A 21,100-nucleotide genomic window follows, 5' to 3' on the forward strand; every position below is an offset into this window, starting at 1 on the left:
AGAGGAGAACCTAGAGAGGTGGAGGTCTGCTCTGAATACTGAATATAAGACGCTTCTGTCCGTCTGACTGACTGGGTTTAAATCTCAAGATCCTTTGTGTTGCTGCAACAAACAAATGTCATGATCCAATACAGATTGCTGCTCACCCTCGGCTGGAGTTACGGCAGGCAGAGCTTCACCACGCAGAGTCTCAGGCTGAACAGGAGCCTCTGGCTGACCTGGTTCAACAGCTGGGACTGTGTGGACCGGGTCCAGCTCTGGCTGGACCACTGGCTGCAGAAGTGGCTGGTATGGTTGATATTGCACATAGAGCGGCTGCATGGGTGAAGGTGGTTGCTGATACAGAGGCGACTGCGGTGGAGCTCCAGGATGGACGGGGTGAGCAGTCAGAACAGGAGCGGAGGGAGCTGTTTATACCGCCCAACAGAAGAGCAGGGAGAACCACTGAGAGAACGGATCGCCTCACTCACCATAGTTGATGTAAGTATGAATACCTGGCATGGTCGGGGGAGGGTACGGGTTGTCTGTGACCACATGATGAACTATAAAGGGTTAACGTGACATTAGAAGGGCAGTGAGAGAACAGCATGCAAGCCGGCCGTCACCAGTCAGCACTGCCAGGTTTACGTACCGTACCAGCCAGGTGGAGACGGGCAGTAGACGGGGGCAGGTCTGCAAGGGCCAACTGTACAAAGTATATAAAATACATATTTATATATACATATCATGATTACAAATGTACATCCTGTCATCTTCTAAACATTTCTACACCTTAAGTTCAGTGTTACTGGTAGCAACAGCGTAACCTCACCCAACCCTATCTTCATGTATTTCTATCCAAACCCAACCAGACCTCCAATAATTAGTTAGTTAGTTAGTTGTAATAATGTGTACTGTACAGCGGTCTGTGCGACTTAACGACCGCACTCGTCTGTTGTTTGTCTGTTTACGACATGTTTTTACGACACACCGGAAAGCGAACGATTCGAGTGTGAGACAGTTTCTGCTGTCTCACCCACGATGTCTCCCGAGAGGACATTGTCTCTTTCTACTCTGATCATTTCTGTATCATGACGCAGCATAATATACCTACGGTAATTTAACCTGGCCGATCGGATGGCTTGCTATATATGTACTATATTTGATGCCTTAAAGGATATTTTATATTATATTATATTTCCTCCAACTACTGATACTATATATTTATATTTGTATGCGCTGAAATACTGTTGATACTATAATAAAACCAACAGATGACATACCTTCTTCTCCAGACGCTGGGACCTCTTCCTGTTTTTTGGTTTCTGGCTCTGAAAACAACAAACATCGCTTTCACCTGAACGTCCTTCTCAACTCGCAGCCTCCTTAAACAGAACCAGGTTGAATTTTAGTTTTTATTGTCTTATTCATTCACTTACCTGGCTTGGGAGTTTTGGTCTTCTGCACTGTCTTGGCTATTTAGCGGAATTTAGAAGAAAAAAAAGTTCCCATTAGTTAAACTTCGTACAACGCAATGAGAGAAATGATAAGAAATGCTTTTATGTCGCATGTCGAGCTGCCGTTTTCAGGTGTTTATTTATAGCCAGTCTCATAATTAAGGAATAGTTCAGTAATTATGGAAATGTCCTTACTGATGACAAGCTAGAGGACAAGATTGATATCATTCTCATTCACATAAATAAAAAGATGCACAAGTCAGCTATTTGGTCAGCAGGCTAATATTAAGCTAGGATAATCAAATGCTGGCTGTAGTGTAAAAGTCAATGGACAGGTAAGAACATCCACCATTGACCTTTGACCTTCATACTGTATATGCTGAATGAAACTCTGAGTACCTCTGATAATGGGAGGAATTCTTCGGATCCGCCTCATTTTTGGCATCAAACCTGCAATTCTGGGAAGAGCTGGATGCATCACAAACATAAAAGACTGTATTACACCATAATAAGAACAAATACGAGCTATTACATGTATCGTTAGTGTTAAAAACAAAGGTGGTATACATGTGTCTGGTTACAGCATTCGTTGTTACCTGCTCTTTTTGGCTTTTCATCTGTCTTCACTGCTTCACGATCTTAAATTATGCATTAAACAATTATAAATGGGCACTGATTGAAATCAAATGAAATGAAATTCTTAGTTGTGCATATTAAAAATGTTAACAATAATATTATATTAACAGTCACTCACCTACCAATCAATGTTTAGTTTTATCTTATAGCTAAAACTACAGTGTTTATGAAAAACACTGCGCCATCAACATACAGGTAACTATAACTATAGATCAGAGGTATTTGCATTAAACTCAAAGAATATCTCTGAGTTTGAATGGTCTTAATGGGAACAGAGGTCATCAGGAAGTGATATTTTCCGTACCTTTTTTCTTTCTCACAGCTGAAATCCTCCTCAGAGCATCTGAAAATATGAAAATGTGATCGGGGATGCAAACGATGCACTTCAGATGTAACTTCAGCAGCGAGGAAGCAAAATGCAAACATGATATATGTGCAACCAAACAGCCCCTCAATGAACGGAAATACAACAGGTGGAAAATAAATAGGAATTAAAATAATAGTAAGTTAGAAGCTGTTAATGGCATCATGCAGCGGAATGTTGTTGATGAGCTTTTGAAGTTATTAGACTGAAGGCCAGGTAAGAGTTAAATGACTGCAGAACGACTCTACATAAGAGAATGAATTTACCCAACTTGAAATCACAATATTATGATTATCTGATTTATGAGCAATTGTCAGAGCCAGAAAATACATAAATAGAATGTATGTAGCAGAGGTCAGTACACCGGAGACATATTTCCATTACTTTAATCCATAAAGTCGTTGAAATCTCAGCAGATTACGCCAGTAAAATGTTTCTTACATATTGATTAGTGTTAATAATCTGATATTAAAATAAGGTTTAAGCATTCAGAGTCTTTCGCTCTAACAAATCATTTTTGCTTGCTTCTAGTTGCCCCTTTAGGTTAGAGATCTAAGAGCTTCTTTGCCCACTGGTGGTCTGATTTGAAGGTTCCCGTTATCTCTGTCATCTCACAGCAGTCCTCACTAGAGGCACCAATCAATACTCAATAATAGCCTAAATAGCGTGTCCTGAAATGAAGCAGCACGAACCTTTCTTGTCTGCGCTCTTTGACTCTTTGACTGCTGCAGAGAGCTGGCAGGGACACGCTGAAACAAAGCAGGAAGTGTGAAGATAGAACGGTGATTAAAGACAAGCGTACCTGTCCTCAGCCTCTCACCTGTGGGCTCAGACTTTGAAGCTCCTCCCTCAGGTTCAGCCACAGGCTTCATCACATCCACTGTCGCCTTCTCCTCCTCATCGTCTTCATCAAAGTCTTCTTTTCTATCTTCAGGTTCATCGACAGTTTTCCTTACTTCAGCGGTGGGCTCTTCGTCTTCTCCCTCGTCCTCCTCTGCCTGGACTTCAGCAGGCTGGCAGGTCTCTGATAATGAAAGAAGGAAACATGAATTTGTATTGATTGATGATACATGCCCGTAATAGTTATCGATTTTTGAATGGACAGCAGCCAAGGTTTTCCTGCTGTAACTGGGGAGGGAAATAAACTAAAGGGTTCATGATGGGTGTTATTCTTGCCCCCCTCCCACCACACACACACACACGCACGCACACGCACACTCACACACACACGCACACACGCACGCACACGCACACACACACACACGCACACACACGCACACACGCACACACACACACACGCACACACACACACACACACTCACACACACACACACGCACGCACACGCACACACACGCACGCACACGCACACTCACACACACACGCACACACACGCACACACACGCACGCACGCACACGCACGCACACACACGCACACACACACACACACACATGCACGCACACGCACACGCACACACACACACACGCACACACACGCACACACACACACACACGCACGCACACACACACACACACACACACGCACACACACGCGCACGCACACACACACACGCACACACACGCACACACACACACACACACACACACACACACACTCTCATTGATTTGTGTGTAATATTATTTATGGTTCTGCATTTTTCTAATAAATTGACGGTCTTCATTTCGGAACAATGGATCCAGTTTAATGAGGTATTGATTGAAATGGATTTTAGTGGTTGCGCCACCCCACCCCTTTCCTCAGTCTCAACATCCTCAGATTTGTCTTCATCCACGGTCTGATCGAAGTCTTCCTCATCCTTGTCCTCGCCCTCGTCCCCGTCTTCCTCAGCCTGTACTGCCGCCTCCTGGACGGTGAAGGTCACTGCAGCATCTACGAATCGGTCAGACAATTTACTGAAACGGAAATGCTTCTCGTCTTGTTTATGTTCATGGTTGTTTATGTTGTCATGGAAATTTGGGCGTAAACTTTGGTTGCCCTAAAACTAGAGTCATTTATGTAACTTAAAAAGTATTTTAGTATTATTTCAAATGTTTTTTCGCTTGAGTTGTCAATAATACTGGACTATACCTTTAAGCAAGACATCATCTTCATCATCGTCCTCATCATCCTCTGATGTGAGGTCTTCCTCCTCCTCCTCTTTTTCACTGTCATCAAATGTTTTTGTGATTTCTTCCTCGTCATCTTTTTCCAAACTCAACTGAAATTTATCGATATCTTCTTCATGTGTATCATCATCATCATTATTATCATCATCATCATCAGTTGTGTCATAGGATGTGTCATCGCGGAATGCAGTATCTCCAGTATCTTCCTCATCTGTTTCGACAGTGTCGGTCTCATCATCCTCTTCATCACCTAACACGCCGCTATCTGTACTCTCAAAGAAAGGGAGATGCACTCCCTCCTCCTCCTCCTCCTCCTCTTCCTCCTTTTCTTCTGTGACATCATCAGATTTCTCATGTTCATCCTCGTTTTCAGCGTCATCAAGGTCAGCGAGGAAGTCTTTGTCAGAGTCAAGAGAATCATCTCTGAAGTCACTGTCTTCTTCATCATCTTCATCATCGGCAAAATGCTCAGAAGAGGCCGCAGAGATATCCTCGTCTGATTGGTCCAGATCGTCTTCATCAACATCCGTGTGTCCATCATCATCCTCACCAGCATTTTCCTCTTCAGGGGCTTTTTGATCATCTTCATCACTCGCAGCGGGAAGAGGAGGAAGATCAAGCACCAAGTCATCATCAGTGTCTTCTATAATGATGTCATCACTGTCAGATGTTGTGATGCACTCGGCTAATCTGTCATCTTCATCATCATCTTCATCATCATCTTGCTCTTCGACCTCGTCACTGGAAAGAAGTTCAGATTCACTGACATCTGATGAGTCAGTGAATGCATCATCACTGGTATCTTCTTCATGTTTGTCTCTTTCGTCATCTTCATCAGCTATGTCTTCATCACTGCTTTTGAGGTGAACAGGTGCATCCGACTCAGACCCGGGAGACAGAGCTGACTCTTCATCCTCAGAGGTGGAGACAGGTGGAGGAGAAACCTCTGTCTTCTCATCTTCCTCCTCCTCATCACCATCTTTGTCAGCTTCTTCCACTGCTGTTCCACCTTTCTCTTCTTCTTCTTCTTCATCAATCTTAGATGCAGGTCCCTTGTCATCCTGCTTCATCTCCTCTTCTTCCTCTTTCATCTCATCCTCCGGTGCCCCCTCTTCCTCCCCCTCTTCAGCTGAAGCTGTTTCAACTTCCTCTGTTAGCACCTTATTCTCTTCCTTCTCCTCATCTTTTGCTTTTTCTTTCTTCCCTTCTTCCTCATCCAACTCCTCTACAATTTCAACTCCCACTTCTTCCTCCTCCTCTTCAACTCCTCCTACTTTCTCCTCCTCATCAGCCACAATTTCTTCTCCCTCCTCATCTTCCTTTTCCTCTTCCTCTTCAACCTCATCCCCCTTCTCTTCCTCATCTTCTTCAATGATTTCTTCCCCCTCCTCATACTCCTCCTCATATTCTTCTTCTCCCTCATCTTCATACTCATCTTCCTCCTCCTCTTCGTCCTCCTCCTCCTCATACCCCTCATCTGCATATTCTTCCTCCTCCCCAGCAGCCTCTGCATTATCTCCCTCCTCTTCCTCTTCTTCCCCTTGTGTTGTCTTTGCGTGCATCCCTATGACTGTAATAAACAATAATAACAAACAAAATAAACTGATTGATAATGAGACCAACAATAAAGCCACCGTCATTAAGCTCTTATAACGTCCCTCAGTAATACAGAATTGCAAAGAAAATGCTAACACAAACTAGCATTAGCATCGCAGTATACTCACGACTTGAGTTTCTTATTTCTAAATATTTATTAAAGAATTGAGCGTCGTATATTTGAGAACTGAGTGATCAAAAAGAGCGGTACAAACCTTTATTTCGAGATGGTAGAAATTCACCTAGAACACAGTGAAAATAAGGAAAATCAACGGCATGAGGAAAAGAAGCTACAAACTCATCTGAATTATGCTCCTTCATGTTTCGATACCAGTTTCACGTACTGTTAATATTTTAGTGAGCACAGTTTATTAGAGAAAGTCAATGAAAACTAGAAAACGACAATCAGAGATTGCAGACCCCGCCTCCAATAGACTATTGGATCTTGTGAGACAGTAAACAGGGCTTCCGGATCAGAGGGGCCAAACCTGCTCCAGCTTGCTGCTCCGGAACGTACTACAAGACTCCTTCTGGACTCTTTTTCCCATCATGCCATTCGTGTCCCTCCCTCTTAAAGTGACAGTTTACAGCACAGGCACAATTCCAGATGTAAAAATAATTCTAGAATCTGGTTCCAGATCCGGATCAACGCCATTCTCGGGGAGGACCAAGCCACGGACAGAACCTTGCTTGTGTAAAGATTTCAAGTCGATTGGGTTACTAGTTTTTGAGTTATGCGCTCGGACAGACAAACAAACAGACAAACAGACAAACGCACCCAATTGCAATACCCTCCCCTCCGCTTCGGCGAGGGTAATCAGGCAAACTTGTTTTACTTTGAAAGGGCAGCAGAGGAAGCACCAGCGCACAGTACCTGCAACTATTGCTGTTGTTGCCTCCATCACTCTTTAATGAGGGACGGGATTGATTATGTGTATATTCCTATATGTGTTTACATGTGTATACTTCACTTATATCAAGACAGTAGGGGAGACTGTCTTATTAAGACCTTGCTGCTTCTAGGGCAGTGGTTCTCAAATGGTGGGGCGGGCGGTGCGATGTCAGGGGGGGCGCCTGTGACCGCGGAGAAAATGTTTTTTTGCCTTACGAGAGTAAAGTGTAATTGCACATCCACTCCAGTAGTTGGCTGTGGCGCCCTGATTGTCAGAGTGCGCGCAGGGAGGATTAGCAGAAGAAGAGCGGTTGTAAACAATCTATGGTGGGAGAAGAAGAAAGACCTGACTTCCTTATTTTCGGTTGCAGACATAAAAAAATGGTAATACAGTTATTATTTGTTGTAAGTTGATCTATATTTCTTTCTTTTTCCTATTTCTTTGTATGTTAATAAGGATACAATAGTGGGCTTTTTTTTCGGGGGGGGGGGGGGGGGCGCAAAATGTTTTTTTCTTCCTAGGGGGGGCACGACAGAAAATAATTGAGAAGCACTGATCTAGGGTGAGTTCCACACACCGTCTCCGGTTACGCACTTGTTAATAGCTGCATCACATACAAACCTTTTTTTCTCACTGCGTATAGATTTCCTAGAGGAGAGGAGAGAGAAATGAGGAAACGCACTGCAACATCATAATCGTGCCCAATAAGCTGTGTCCTGTTTAAGTTCTAAATTCATTCATTCATCATCTTGAGCTGCTTCTCCGGGCCACGGGTTGTGCTGGAGCCTATCCCAGCCGACTACGGGCGAGAGGCAGCGTTCACCCACACACTGTTGTGCATCCCATCATTGTCTCCACTTGCGACTCTACCTTCATCTTCCTCGGGAGAAAACAGGTTGGCAGCAAATTTCAATGCAACGGTGATCAGGTCTGCTGATTCCTCCACAGCGTCGTTCACCATCTTCATGGGATCCGAGCCGATCCTGCCGAGGCCTCCTGGTCCAGCGGGAACATGAAACAGGCACACAAAGACATGAACAAACATGTCCAAGAGCCACTCAAACGTAATCCCAGCAACAAAGCTCTTATTCAGCTTGATGAAGAAATGTCCCAATACAGCATAGAGCTAAACTGGAGTCGGAGCAGCCACAGGCAAATGGAACATATTGTGTTGTCTCTCATTCATCAAGTGTGAGTTATTCCAATTTGCCTATTTGAATATAGATTTGTCTTTTTTCTGTTTTTATTGTTAGCTCATCATTTGATGAAGAGGAATCAGGGCAAACATTTTTAAACATGCTTCATTTGGAACAATGCACAAGCAAGGTTTTCCATATTTCAGAATTTTTGGTCATAAATGGAACTAGAGAGAATAAAAACAAACAAATAGGCATTTCAAAATATGATTATCAATGCATTTCAGGGGCTGAAGTTTTACATCAGATTGCTTTATTTTATTTTTCAGATAGCATAGCTTCAATAATACACATCAGAAATCTATCTTCTAGCCAAGCTGAACCACAAACGACACATAACCACTAACGTGTCTGAAAATATCAAGCATGAAGCAATAACCCAGCTTTCCTTCACTAAGCTACAGACGGAGCTCTGAAGGCTTCCTAACATTGATAGCTAGAATTAGCAGTCAATGTTAGCTGATGAGTAGTTTTAATCAGATTAAGGTTAGTAGAGATAGGATGCCTTGCCTCTACGGCCTGATTCCTTTAAAACCTTTCTGATGGTGGGAGGAGGACGACCTGGTTGGAGGAGAAACACAGAGACAAGAAGCAGAGAGGAAAGGAGATGGGCTGGCGTTGTGCCTGCACTGGCGTGGCATGACTACGATTTCATTTATCATATTATAACACAATACATTTCATAATGTGTCCAAGAGAATATTTGAATTATTATCAATAAAGGTATTAATTTGGTCTCAAATTGGTGTGAAATTGTGATAATTGTAAAAAAAAAAGTTAACTTTAATTAATATCAGATTAGAAAAAACAGAACAGAAATTAAATTAAAATGTATGCTATTAGCATTACATTTAGCTCATTAGAGATGAAGTATTTTTTTTTGCACTGCCAACATGAAATTGTAAATATGAAATAATACTCAAGGATAATGTATATTATTATGCTTTATTTTGTATTCTTATTCCAGATCATTAGGGGAATAAACTGTTATCTGTTGTAAGGAATGAAATGAGGGAGGATGTTCATGTTATTTTAGGGTTAGAGCATTGAGTATTGTTAAATACAATAAAAATGAATGAAGTTATGAGGAAAATGTAAACAAACATTCAGCTTAGTAGTCATTTCACTGTTAGAGAAAATATACATACAAAAATACAGTGGTGTATTTCATTCCCAGCCTTGCCACGTAGAAATACATTTTATATTTAACATATTACGCCACAACAAATACGTTTATGAAGAAAATGTAAAAATAGAATAAAATAATTATTATTCTGACAATGAATACAATTATTATTATTATGTTTTCCTAGCAGATATTTTGGATGCAAACATAATTCCGATGGGACATCCATTCTTAACCTCAGTCTCAGTCAAAATTTGTCATATTAGAGTTCTGCATTCAGAAGCCTGCATTCATATACAAATTACCATATTTCCATCAAAAAAGCAAGACATTTTACAAAATATCACAACAACCTCAATTTCCAGAGGACTCTGTCTGTATGGATAAATAAAGTGTATTGTATTGTAGCGTAGCGTAGCCTATTGTATCATCGTATCTTATCGTCGTATCGTATCGTATGTTCCTGAAGCTCACCCACAGTGTATGAAGTGGTGTACACTGAAATGCGTTGGATCTAACAGCAAAGCTATGACAACGAACGGCTAACAACACTCCTTACTTGAAATGGTTTTGTAGTCTGCCAGATCAAACACGATGACCAAAACACAAGACCATGTAATAATTAGAGCCAGAACCAAGATCCAGGCCAGTGGAGAGCTGAAGGTAGAGTAGAGGTCATCTGTAAAAGTCTTCTTGGACCCTCGCACAGACGGCGACCCGATGTCTCCATTCTTATTGTCAATGACCATGGTGGTGGTCGACGTCCTTGCTGAGGAGACAGAACACTGCGATCAGACACAGAGGCTTTCATTACATTTGTCATCTCATAGTTCAGAGTCGAGGAATCTACGTACTTGCCATTGCGATTATGTTAATATGAATATTACCATCAGTATTAATAGTATTAGTGTCAGTAGAAATATCACTATTAAATCTTATCCCTTTACAGATGCATGGGCTTGTTATTGACTTACTCCCCAGAAATGTTCGTCTCCCATCCTATTACGTTTATATTTATACAATTAGAATACAGGTGCATCTCAGTACATTAGATCAGCGGTCCCCAACCACCGGGCCGCGGCCCGGTACCGGTCCGTGAGGCATTTGTTACCGGGCCGCAAAGAAAGAACAACTAATGTATACAATTTCTGTTGTATCGATTATCAGCGTCTAAAAGGTGTTTTATTTGGAAAAACGACCGGATTTTCTCCAACGTAACAATCGCGTCTTGATACGTTGTGAAAAAAACAGCCGTGGACTCGCGAAAATTAATAAAAAGAAACAAAAGTATTTGTAGAGCTTCTTTGCTAAGGAAAAAAGTCCAACTGAGGAGGAAGAAGAGGAGGCGACTACCTCCAAGAAGAGAAACCAGGACTAAGACTTAAAACTCGGGTATTAACAGCTGACTGGCTTCGTTAACGAGCAATGAAGGGTTCAAAACTGCTTCGGCACAGAAACCAAGAACCCTGGATTAAAAACCACGAAGGACAGAAGTAATTATTGGGACCACAATTTATGGTGAGTAGATATTATTGCAAGTGCATAATATAAAGTTTATTGGTAAGATTATATTCCTCTTTTTAAATTTAATTACAGTCCACTGGGTTTTATCAAGTCCAGAGTTGAAGTCTGCCTGAAAAGAGGCTGCCGACTATTAAATGTTAAGGCTCCATCACAATTATGACCCCTGCCGTCTGGATCAAAACATTTTAAAAAGCAAAAACTACATTACAATGTGACACACTTATACAGATTCTCCATCAATGCAACGTGGCAGCCCCACCGCAACGCAAGCTGTTCACCAGCAGACCCCTTCCCACCATATGAACTCAACCCACCACCCAGGTTTGTCACCATATATGGATCAGCTTGCTACTCCAGGACTCCCACCTATACTTCCGGGACCTTCATCCCAGGATGATATTCCTGCAGGTGCAACCCCAGGCTACATGGTACGCATGTCTGACCATACCCTGCCAAGAACAACTCCCCTAGTGAAGACCACTGTATCTCAAGTACAGTAGTAACAAGAGCAGCCTAACACCTACGTCAGGATGCTGTTTGTGGACTTCAGTTCCGCTTTTAACACCGTCCCACCGGACATGCTGGCTCTGAAGCTCCACAGCCTGGGACTGTCTCCACCGCTCAGCAACCGGCCCCAGGTGGTGAGGATAGGATACGCCACATCCTCCCCTTTGATCCTGAACACTGGGACCCCCCAGGGTTTCGTTCTCAGCCCTGCACTCTTCACCCTCTTCACCCACGACTGCTCTGCCATCCACTCCACAAACATGGTTGTGAAGTTTGCGGACGACACCACTGTGGTGGGTCACATCTCCAACAACTATGAAACCCACTACAGAGAGGAGGTCCAGAACCTGATGCAGTGGTGCTTGTTATGAGTTTCAGAGAACTGTAGGCTGAGTTTAGAAGTTTAGCTTGGCAAACTAAAAGGTTTCAATCCCAGCATAAATCTAAGAACACTGATGCCCAGGTGCATGTCACATCAGAATTGGTGGGAATGAGAGGGCAGAAAAATCAAAATATGCCTTAGAAATATCAGAGTTGACTGAGATAGACAAGAAGTTAGCCCGCAACCAAGAAGAGCAAATGGCCAAATTATCCCGTTTAGAGTCAGTCCCTCCCCCAACAATCCAGCCTTCACAAGGGATACCAGTATGGGTATTACATGCCACCGATGTGGGAAGTAGGGACACATTGCTCGAGTCTGTAGGGCAGTATTCCCAGAAGGCCATCAACTCCAACCCACAACCCCTGTTGAGGGGGACACACCCCATCCAGCTCAGTATTTAAATGCCTAAAGCCCATGGTAGCTGGGTTAACCATGGGCAAGCAGCATGACCCCCACCCACCGGTTAAAATAACTGAAGATGAAAGAAAAGGAACCCCCTTAGTGGGTCCCAGGAATTAAGGGGAAGTTAATGGACTAAAGTGCAGAGCCCTGATTGACTCTGGCTCCCAAATAACCAGTATTACCTAATGTTACTGGAGATGCCACCCAGTTCTCAGGGAGTAGAAGCTGCAGCCCTCTAAAGTGCTCATCGAGGGAGTACAAACGGTGCATTACCACGGTGTTGTACACATTGAACTGAGTGTTTTGGGAAAAGAGTATATGGCTGTCCCTACATTTGTTGTTCCTGATTCTTACTAGCATTCACCAGTCCCCTTTTTGGTGGAAAGCAATGTCATCAGACTAGGGACGACATTCATCAGCGTCTGCCTTCGTGTGGCATTGACCCCTCCCTGAGCGATGGAAGTAGAGATATAGCTGTTACTCTTGATAGTTATTTGGATAGTTTCACCCCCATTGACTTGCAGCAACAAAGTGTGGCTATTGCCTCATCTAAACCGTGCACTTGTCTCTTAGACCCGGTCCCAACTAAGCTGCTTAAAGAAGTCTTCCCCTCAATCAGTATTGCTTTGCTAAATATAATTAATTTATCCTTACTCACAGGCTATGTACCCAAGTCTTTTAAAACAGCAATCATTAAACCGCTTCTCAAAAAACCAACAATGGATCCTGATGTATTAGCTAACTATCGGCCAATTTCAAACCTTCAATTCCTGTCAAAGCTTTTAGAGAAAGCAGTTTCCAGTCAGCTGTGTGAATTCTTACAAGACAATCAGTTATTTGAGGTTTTTCAGTCGTGTTCCAGAGCTCATCATAGCACAGAGACAGCATTAGTTAAAGTCACCAATGACCTTTAATAGCGTCTGATAATGGACTTGTCTCCGTGCTTATTTTATTAGATCTCAGTGCAGCCTTTGACACAATAGATCATCAGATTCTGTTACAGAGGCTGGAACAATCTGTTGGTGTTTGAGGATCTGCATTAAACTGGTTTAGATCATATTTATCTGATAGATTTCAGTTTGTACGTGTTCATGATAAATCTTCTACGTACACTGAAGTTAAATATGGAGTTCCACAGGGTTCAGTGCTTGGACCTATTTTATTCACGCTGTAAATGCTTCCCTTAGGTAACATTATTAAGAAACATAGCATAAATTTCCAGTGATATGCAGATGACACACAATTATACCTGTCAGTTCAGCCAGACAAAGTTGATCAGTTGGTTAGACTTCAGACGTGCCTTAAGGACATTAACTCCTGGATGACCGAGAACTTCCTGTTATTAAATTTTTCCCTGTTTTCCCCATTTTCCCCATTTTCCCTGTTCTGGCGTCTCTGCATTGGCTTCCTGTTAGATCACGAATTGAGAATCAAATCCTTCTACTCACTTTTAAAGCCCTCAACAGCCAGGCCCCTCCTTACCTTACAGAGCTGATTATCCCATATTTCCCCACTACAATCCTGTATTCACAAAATGTTGGCCTGCTCTTGGTTCCTGAAATTTTCAAGAGCAAACAGGGGGGCGGAGCTTCCAGTTATCAAGCTCCTTTATTGTGGAATCAGATCCCAGTTTCGGTTTGTGAGACAGACACGATCTCTATGTTCAAGAGTACACTAAAGACTTTCCTTTTTTAACAAGGCTTATAGTTAATCGATAGAGTAATCAATATGCTGTCATAGGCCAGATTTGTCCAATGCCAGGATTAGGTCTATTATGGTTCTAGAAATGGTGCTACCCTTGTAAATTGCTGAATCAGCTGGGTAAAGTTATGCAAATTACAGAAGCTGCTGAAGGATTTGAAAGTGGGAGTGCCTCTCCGAAGGACATTGGTGTTACAATCTCCTATCAGAATGACCTCCGAGCTTCCTAAGCCTATCATGCTTCTCCAATAAGTCATAACATGATTTCTTGTCTGGGGGTCTGTATACTGCGCCAATGACCAGAGGTTTAGCTCTGGGATAAATGATCTTTACCCAGACAGACTCTGTGTCTGTTCCTAGTTCTGGTAGAATGGTGAAGTTGAGGTCTGATCTGACATAGATGCAGACCCCGCCCCCATGACGGTCCTTGTCCTTCCTGATGACAGTGTATCCCTTAATCTCAATCTCAGTGTCAGTGTCTTTACAAGAATCATCCAGTTTGGTTTCAGAAAAGGAGAGAATTCCCACCTTGCCATTGCCAAACATAGATGTTAACTCGGACATCTTGGACTTGCATGTTAAGCCGAGTATATGTAGTGTCCGGGCTGATGGCTGATGTGGTGCAGGTGGTGGCAGGAGCACAGGTGACGAGAATGAACTGATTGGCAGGAGCACAGGAGAGGGGAAGACAGGGAGAGTTAGTGGGGGAATGAGACCGGCCCGCCTCAAGGTGTGACACTCTGGGTCAGTTCAGAGAAATCTAATGAAAAACTTGGAAAATGTTCGGATGTTTTACGTTTCGCTGATTCACTTAGTTCACTGTCAATCAAAATAACTGCCTCAGACAGATCATCCAATCATCATGCCCCAGAGATGCTGATGAGCGGGACAAAGCCCAGCATTTATCCAATGACCATCCAGTTTCGACACTCAGCATGACTGTTAAAGCGCCGTGGGGATAAGTCGTGTCAGTTACCGGTGACAAGTAGCTGGTTCTGAACAAAAGATGAAGGTATTGTAACGCATATTTAGTTAATGAAATCTACACACAGCGGCACATATTTCACCACTTCGTGTTTTTTTTGGTAACTGAGCTTCCCCTGCAGAGCAGCTTGGAGTGCTCGCTGTCGGAGCACAAATAAATTCACTGCACTTTCCTTTCAGAACATGTTCACTGCGGTGTGCACAGCCCTCTACGGCGGTAAGCAGGTAATAAAACTAATAAATTATGACTCGTCTGCGAAGAGGGCAGGTGACGGTCACTCACAATAAAAATAAACTGCATAAAACTCTAGCAGTGACTGACGTCATGTACGCTGTCACTGTTGAGTACAAAAAACCAACCATTAATGCCCCAGTCAGACAGACAATGCTTTGCTGTCAGTTTCTGCAGCTTCTCATGTGGCCTACACACACACACACACACACACCTCTACCCATCCCCTTACCGTGCTAGCCTGCAATAAAGCTAACTGAATTTTACTCTCTCTTACACACACTTTTTACTATTATTCATTCATTTATTCATTCATTCATTCATTCATTTTCCAACCGCTTTGTCCGTTATCGGGTCACGGGTCGAGCTGGAGCCAATCCCAGCAGTCAATGGGCGAGAGGCAGGGGACACCCTGGACAAGCCGCCAGGTCATCGCAGGGCAACACAGAGACAGACAACCAGCCACACACACACTCACACCTACGGACAATTTAGTGTCACCAATCAGCCTAGGCTGCATGTTTTTGGTGATGGGAGGAAGTCAGAGAACCCGGAGAGAACCCACGCAGACACGGGGAGAACATGCAAACTCCTCACAGAAAGGCCACAAGTCGGATTCGAATCTGCGACCTCCTTGCTGTGGTCGATCCCTAATAAAACCCCACAAAGAAGCAGAGTGACCTAAGCAGGAGGTTGGGGCTAGGCTAAGCAGGAGGCTCTAGCCGGGTTCTGGCAGCTCACATTAGAAAAATGTTTCCTCAGCAATCTATATTAGTGCTACGTATTCCGTCACCAGCGGCGTCTTACAGGTTGTCTTTGTCTTAAGCGGCCTGGCTGCTAGTGGCTCTGGCTAGTATTCATTTTTCAGAATCATTGCAGGTTCTTTTTATGCTCATTCTCAGTTTCATCATTACGTTATTGTCACACCGCCTTCTGAGCATTTGTCTTCCACTGGCTGGCACCAATGCTGTTTCCATGTTGTTGCGCTCTATAAGGTGTAATACTTTATATACTTCACAAATGGCTCTTGTAAAGGACCCAAGTCATTTTCGCCTTGATGTTTCATAGTTGCTTCATATCGTACAACAGCTTCTTTACCTGCGAAGTCTGCTTTTTGATCTGTGTCACTTTTTGCCTCTTGATTAGCTTTGTGATAGGAAATAGTGTCGTTGCTAATGTGACCGGTGTGTTGGAGAAGCTCAGGCCACCTGTCTGCTTCCTTCAGCCTGCTGCTGGCAGCTACTGTAAGTTATTCCATTACTGCTGAGTCAAGCAGTTTAGCAGCACCTCCCTCGACTATAACCGCATCACCACACCATTAGTGTCCACATACAAAACCTCCCAGTGGTCACTTCTCAGGGTTTGGATGGCTATATTAATTATTAGATCACTGAGAGGGAACAATTTCAAACCTGTGACTGGAGCTGATTGAAGGCTTCCCAGTTCAACCACAGAGTCTACTATAGTTTGACTTCACTACGCTGGTGAGGACGGAGGGTCAGCGCTCACTCAGGATACTTCAGTTTCAGCACTTTCAGGATTTCATGGAATAATCTATCCTGGGAATGTTTATGTAACCGGTTCATTAATAAGTGTTAATATAATTACACAAAATTGTCCGTGTGTCATGATTCTGTTATACCTGGTGTGTCATACGCTGTGCAGACTTCAGGTCCTCCAGCTACTTCTTCTATGGTTTTATTTCTTCTTCGTGTGTCTGTGCGTCTGTTATAAATACTGAGTTCTCCCGCTGCCTCTTCCCTTTTTGTATCTGATCGCGGAAGAGGTCAGTCATCCCCAATACCTTGTATGTGTGAAGTAAGTGTGGGGAGATGCTAACTGTTGCATGTCTTCTTCCCCTTTAGTTTGGGCTGGACCGTATGCTAGCGACGCATATCGATGTTCTTTTATTATGTCAACCGGATTAAACAGAGAGTGCCTCCAAAAGTTCCCGCTGTATGCCGTGGCGCCTTCCTGCATCACACGCTGCACGAACTACACAACGCAGAAGTCCACCGGTCACATTTAGTCCTCACATTTCTAACCCATCAGTGATTAAACCCTTTCTATCAAAGCTACAAATTGGATTGTCGCCTGGATGATCGCTGCATTGATCCACAGCATAGCTTTAACACTATGGGACATATATCAATAACGTCCGATAGCGCATCAAAGATATTTCTACTAATATTTCTACTGTCAGGATATTCCAAAGAAGCCATCTTAATGCTACAGCAGCGTTAAGCGTTTATTTTTCTGGTTTCTGCAAACTCCCCAGGTGACACCACTCATACAGAAACATACAAAACAAGAAAACGACAATCAGAGATTGCAGACCCCGCCTCCAATAGACTATTCGATCTTGTGAGACAGTAAACAGGGCTTCCGGATCAGAGGGGCCAAACCTGCTCTAGCTTGCTGCTCCGGAACGTACTACAAGACTCCTTCTGGACTCTTTTTACCATCATGCCATTCGTGCCCCTCCTTAAAGTGGCAGTTTACAGCAGAGGCACAATTCCAGATGTAAAAATAATTCTAGAATCTGGATCCAGATCCGGATCAACGCCATTCTCGGGGAGGACCGAGCCACGGACAGAACCTTGCTTGTGTAAAAATTTCAAATTGATTGGGTTACTAGTTTTTGAGTTATGCGCTCGGACAGACAAACAGACAGACAGACAGACAGACAAACATACAAACGCACCCAATTGCAATACCCTCGCCTCCTCTTCGGCGAGGGTAACAATATAGAAATGCATCAACAATCTCAAAATCCAGAATGACGTGATATTCACAAATGAGTCTGTCCTGCAGCAAAACATTTCAAACTAGAAAACGACAATCAGAGATTGCAGACCCCGCCTCCAATAGACTATTCAATCTTGTGAGACAGTAAACAGGGCTTCCGGATCAGAGGGGCCAAACCTGCTCTAGCTTGCTGCTCCGGAACGTACTACAAGACACATTCTGGACTCTTTTTCCCATCATGCCATTCGTGTCCCTCCCTCTTAAAGTGGCAGTTTACAGCACAGGCACGATTCCAGATGTAAAAATAATTCTAGAATCTGGATCCAGATCCGGATCAACGCCATTCTCGGGGAGGACCGAGCCACGGACAGAACCTTGCTTGTGTAAAGATTTCAAGTAGATTGGGTTACTAGTTTTTGAGTTATGCGCTCGGACAGACAGACAAACATACAAACGCACCCAATTGCAATACCCTCGCCTCCTCTTCGGCGAGGGTAACAATATAGAAATGCATCAACAATCTCAAAATCCAGAATGACGTGAAATTCACAAATGAGTCTGTCCTGCAGCAAAACATTTCAAACTAGAAAACGACAATCAGAGATTGCAGACCCTCGCCTCCAATAGACTATTGGATCTTGTGAGACAGTAAACAGGGCTTCCGGATCAGAGGGGCCAAACCTGCTCTAGCTTGCTGCTCCGAAACGTACTACAAGACTCCTTCTGGACTCTTTTTCCCATCATGCCATTCGTGTCCCTCCCTCTTAAAGTGGCAGTTTACAGCACAGGCATGATTCCAGATGTAAAAATAATTCTAGAATCTGGATCCAGATCCGGATCAACGCCATTCTCGGGGAGGACCGAGCCACGGACAGAACCTTGCTTGTGTAAAAATTTCAAGTAGATTGGGTTACTAGTTTTTGAGTTATGTGCTCGGACAGACAGACAAACAGACAAACGGACCCAATTGCAATACCCTCACTTCCGCTTCGGCGAGGGTAATTACTCACCTCCGCCAAGGCACAGGAAAGAAAGAAATCAATAAATAATGATAATCTGGATTCACATGGTGATCTGGATTATCATCAAATGGATCTAGATTGTTCTTGGTTCATACACCAACCATGAAAAGTAAAAGTGAATCCATAAATGTGTTTAATGTTAAAATGTCATATTTCTTCCTGACCTCATTCTGGATCAGATCCAGAAGAGATTTGATGGTTCATATCAGACACTTTATGACTGTGATTTTTTGGTGAGTGAATTGAATGTCTATTTTACAAGATATTATTTTTTGAAAATGTTCCTTTATAAGTAAATGGGAAAATCCTTTTTTTTTTTTTTTAATCCAGACAGGTATCCGGAAGGTGGTGAATATCTGAAATGAACGAGTAAAGCGTGCTTGGAGGACAAGCAGCGCTCAGCCATCTAGCGTCAATCTAGAAGCGAGCTTGCACTCTTGCATCTCAAATTTATACTCGCATCTCAAAGCAAAATACTTCTCACAGGCTTTCTCGTATCTCAGAACACTTGTATGTTGGGGTATTACTGTATAATGTTGATGAATAGGACGATTATCAAGCTGTAAATTGAGCTCTTGGTGGTCATGATGGGATGTTTAATAGCAACAAGAACTGCTTCCTGCCTCTCATTTTTTCTCATATTATCTGTACCTGAAGGGAAAAACAGTATCGCAAAAGAATCAGTTAATGTGTGCAACAAATGGAAGAGTTGTGGAGCCGACTGTCCCCATACAGATATCACAAGGGACTTAAAACTGCCTAACAAACAGCCGATACATGATAGCCCTGTATTTTTAGATACTCCTAATCATGAAGTTCCCCTGAAAGCCAGACAGAACATCAGCGAGGCTTCAGAACCAAACAGAGCCCTGCCACAGAATAAAAGCATTTAATGAGATGACTCTTTACCTTCAGCTGATTCAGTCATAGTCTCAACGTAGAATTCTAGTCCAAAACTAAATCCCTTGTGCAGATAATGTTACCATGAAAACAAATATATGTGGCAGATCCTCAATTCCTCTGTGTGATTTAATCCTTGTGTTCGATTCCGGTCCGGCAAAGTCTTGTAAATGTCTGGTTGCGAGGATGCAATGGAAACCTCCTGGTCAGTGCTGGTAACGCAGCACCGTCTCATCACCGAAATCTGGATTTCACTTTCTCATTCCGACGCGCAAAAATGATTATTGGGTCTAGAAGATTGCTCGGTGGTCCAGAGTTGAGTCCTGTCTCGGATGAGCCTGGGGAGACAGGCACAGACCAAACTAAGGTGGCCAGTGTCATGGACGGAATTAGATCGTCCACTGGGAATGACATGCAGTGAAAGGAAGGAGTGAAGACGGATTCAAAGTAACTTAATATGTCCAGCACATGTTGCTGCAGGAGTTGCATGATTACAACGTGAATCTTACGTCCACACTGAACATTTATTAGATCTGGAATAAAGTCAAAATATTCTAATTTTGAAAATGCACATAAAACTCTAAATCCAAATTGGTAACGCTGTAGTCAAGACATGTCTGAACCTCAGGCCCGAGTTATTCTTAGAGCAGCTTGATGCCACTGGTATTCTGCTTTGCCTTTTTAGGCGAGAGGTGTGACCAGGGCAACCCATCCATGTAGCCCGACCCCCCCGTGTTAACTGATCCCTCTGCTGCAAATGTCCATTGCTGTCATTGGCGGAGAGGGAAAGCGAAAGAGAGGTGATCAGGATGGAAAAAGTGAAATCAAATGTAATCTTCATGTAAACAGCAGGCCTGTACTCTAGAAGTAACGGTCATATCAGGATCCCACATGATCGGGGTCACAATCACAATCACTGTAGCCGAGGGTTAGAAGCACAGGATCAAAAGGACTGCACTTACATAGTGCTTTACACTAGGCCTCACATTCACACTCCAGTGGGCGATTGCTGCCATGCAGGGTGCTGCCAGACCAACTGTCTTGCCGAAGGACACTTTGACATGCGGACAGTCAGAGCTGGGATTTGAACCACTGACTTACTTATCACTAGACGACCCACTCTACCAACTGAGCCACAGCTGGCCCAAATGTGTCCAATGTCTACAACTGTTGAAATAGCCTTTGTAACAACTCTTGGAGAATCCGTCCTCCGTCCTTTTCCCTTCCGACACACCAGCTTCCAATGCTTGTCCAGATTGCCCCTCATGCATATGTCACAAATCACTGCTCTGGATAGGTCAACATGATAAAAGTGTACCCTTTATT

At 43.3% G+C, this 21,100-nt stretch overlaps 1 protein-coding gene across 2 annotated transcripts in view; it reads right to left on the reverse strand.

Annotated features, from left to right (window-relative positions):
• The window catches only part of LOC137914359 (enolase-phosphatase E1-like), a 30,562-nt gene extending 10,471 nt beyond the window's left edge, over positions 1-20,091 (reverse strand). The window contains exons 1-18 of one of the 2 annotated variants that reach the window (XM_068757963.1): positions 19,784-20,091; positions 9,932-10,141; positions 8,757-8,807; positions 7,921-8,046; positions 7,672-7,698; positions 6,373-6,399; positions 4,524-6,131; positions 4,185-4,325; positions 3,257-3,460; positions 3,129-3,185; positions 2,377-2,415; positions 2,033-2,074; positions 1,836-1,904; positions 1,419-1,454; positions 1,263-1,310; positions 632-685; positions 495-542; positions 147-407 (exon numbers count right to left, since the gene is read on the reverse strand). In XM_068757963.1, coding sequence (XP_068614064.1) covers positions 147-407; positions 495-542; positions 632-685; positions 1,263-1,310; positions 1,419-1,454; positions 1,836-1,904; positions 2,033-2,074; positions 2,377-2,415; positions 3,129-3,185; positions 3,257-3,460; positions 4,185-4,325; positions 4,524-6,131; positions 6,373-6,399; positions 7,672-7,698; positions 7,921-8,046; positions 8,757-8,807; positions 9,932-10,141; positions 19,784-19,802 — 3,067 coding nt within the window. In that variant the 5' untranslated portion in view covers positions 19,803-20,091. The remainder of the gene's footprint in view (positions 1-146; positions 408-494; positions 543-631; positions 686-1,262; positions 1,311-1,418; positions 1,455-1,835; positions 1,905-2,032; positions 2,075-2,376; positions 2,416-3,128; positions 3,186-3,256; positions 3,461-4,184; positions 4,326-4,523; positions 6,132-6,372; positions 6,400-7,671; positions 7,699-7,920; positions 8,047-8,756; positions 8,808-9,931; positions 10,142-19,783) is intronic. The other variant, XM_068757964.1, reaches the window with a different exon arrangement.
• Between the last annotated feature and the right edge of the window lie 1,009 nt (positions 20,092-21,100).

Source organism: Brachionichthys hirsutus, unplaced genomic scaffold (assembly GCF_040956055.1).
Source record: "Brachionichthys hirsutus isolate HB-005 unplaced genomic scaffold, CSIRO-AGI_Bhir_v1 contig_388, whole genome shotgun sequence".
Taxonomy (NCBI): Eukaryota; Metazoa; Chordata; class Actinopteri; order Lophiiformes; family Brachionichthyidae; genus Brachionichthys; species Brachionichthys hirsutus.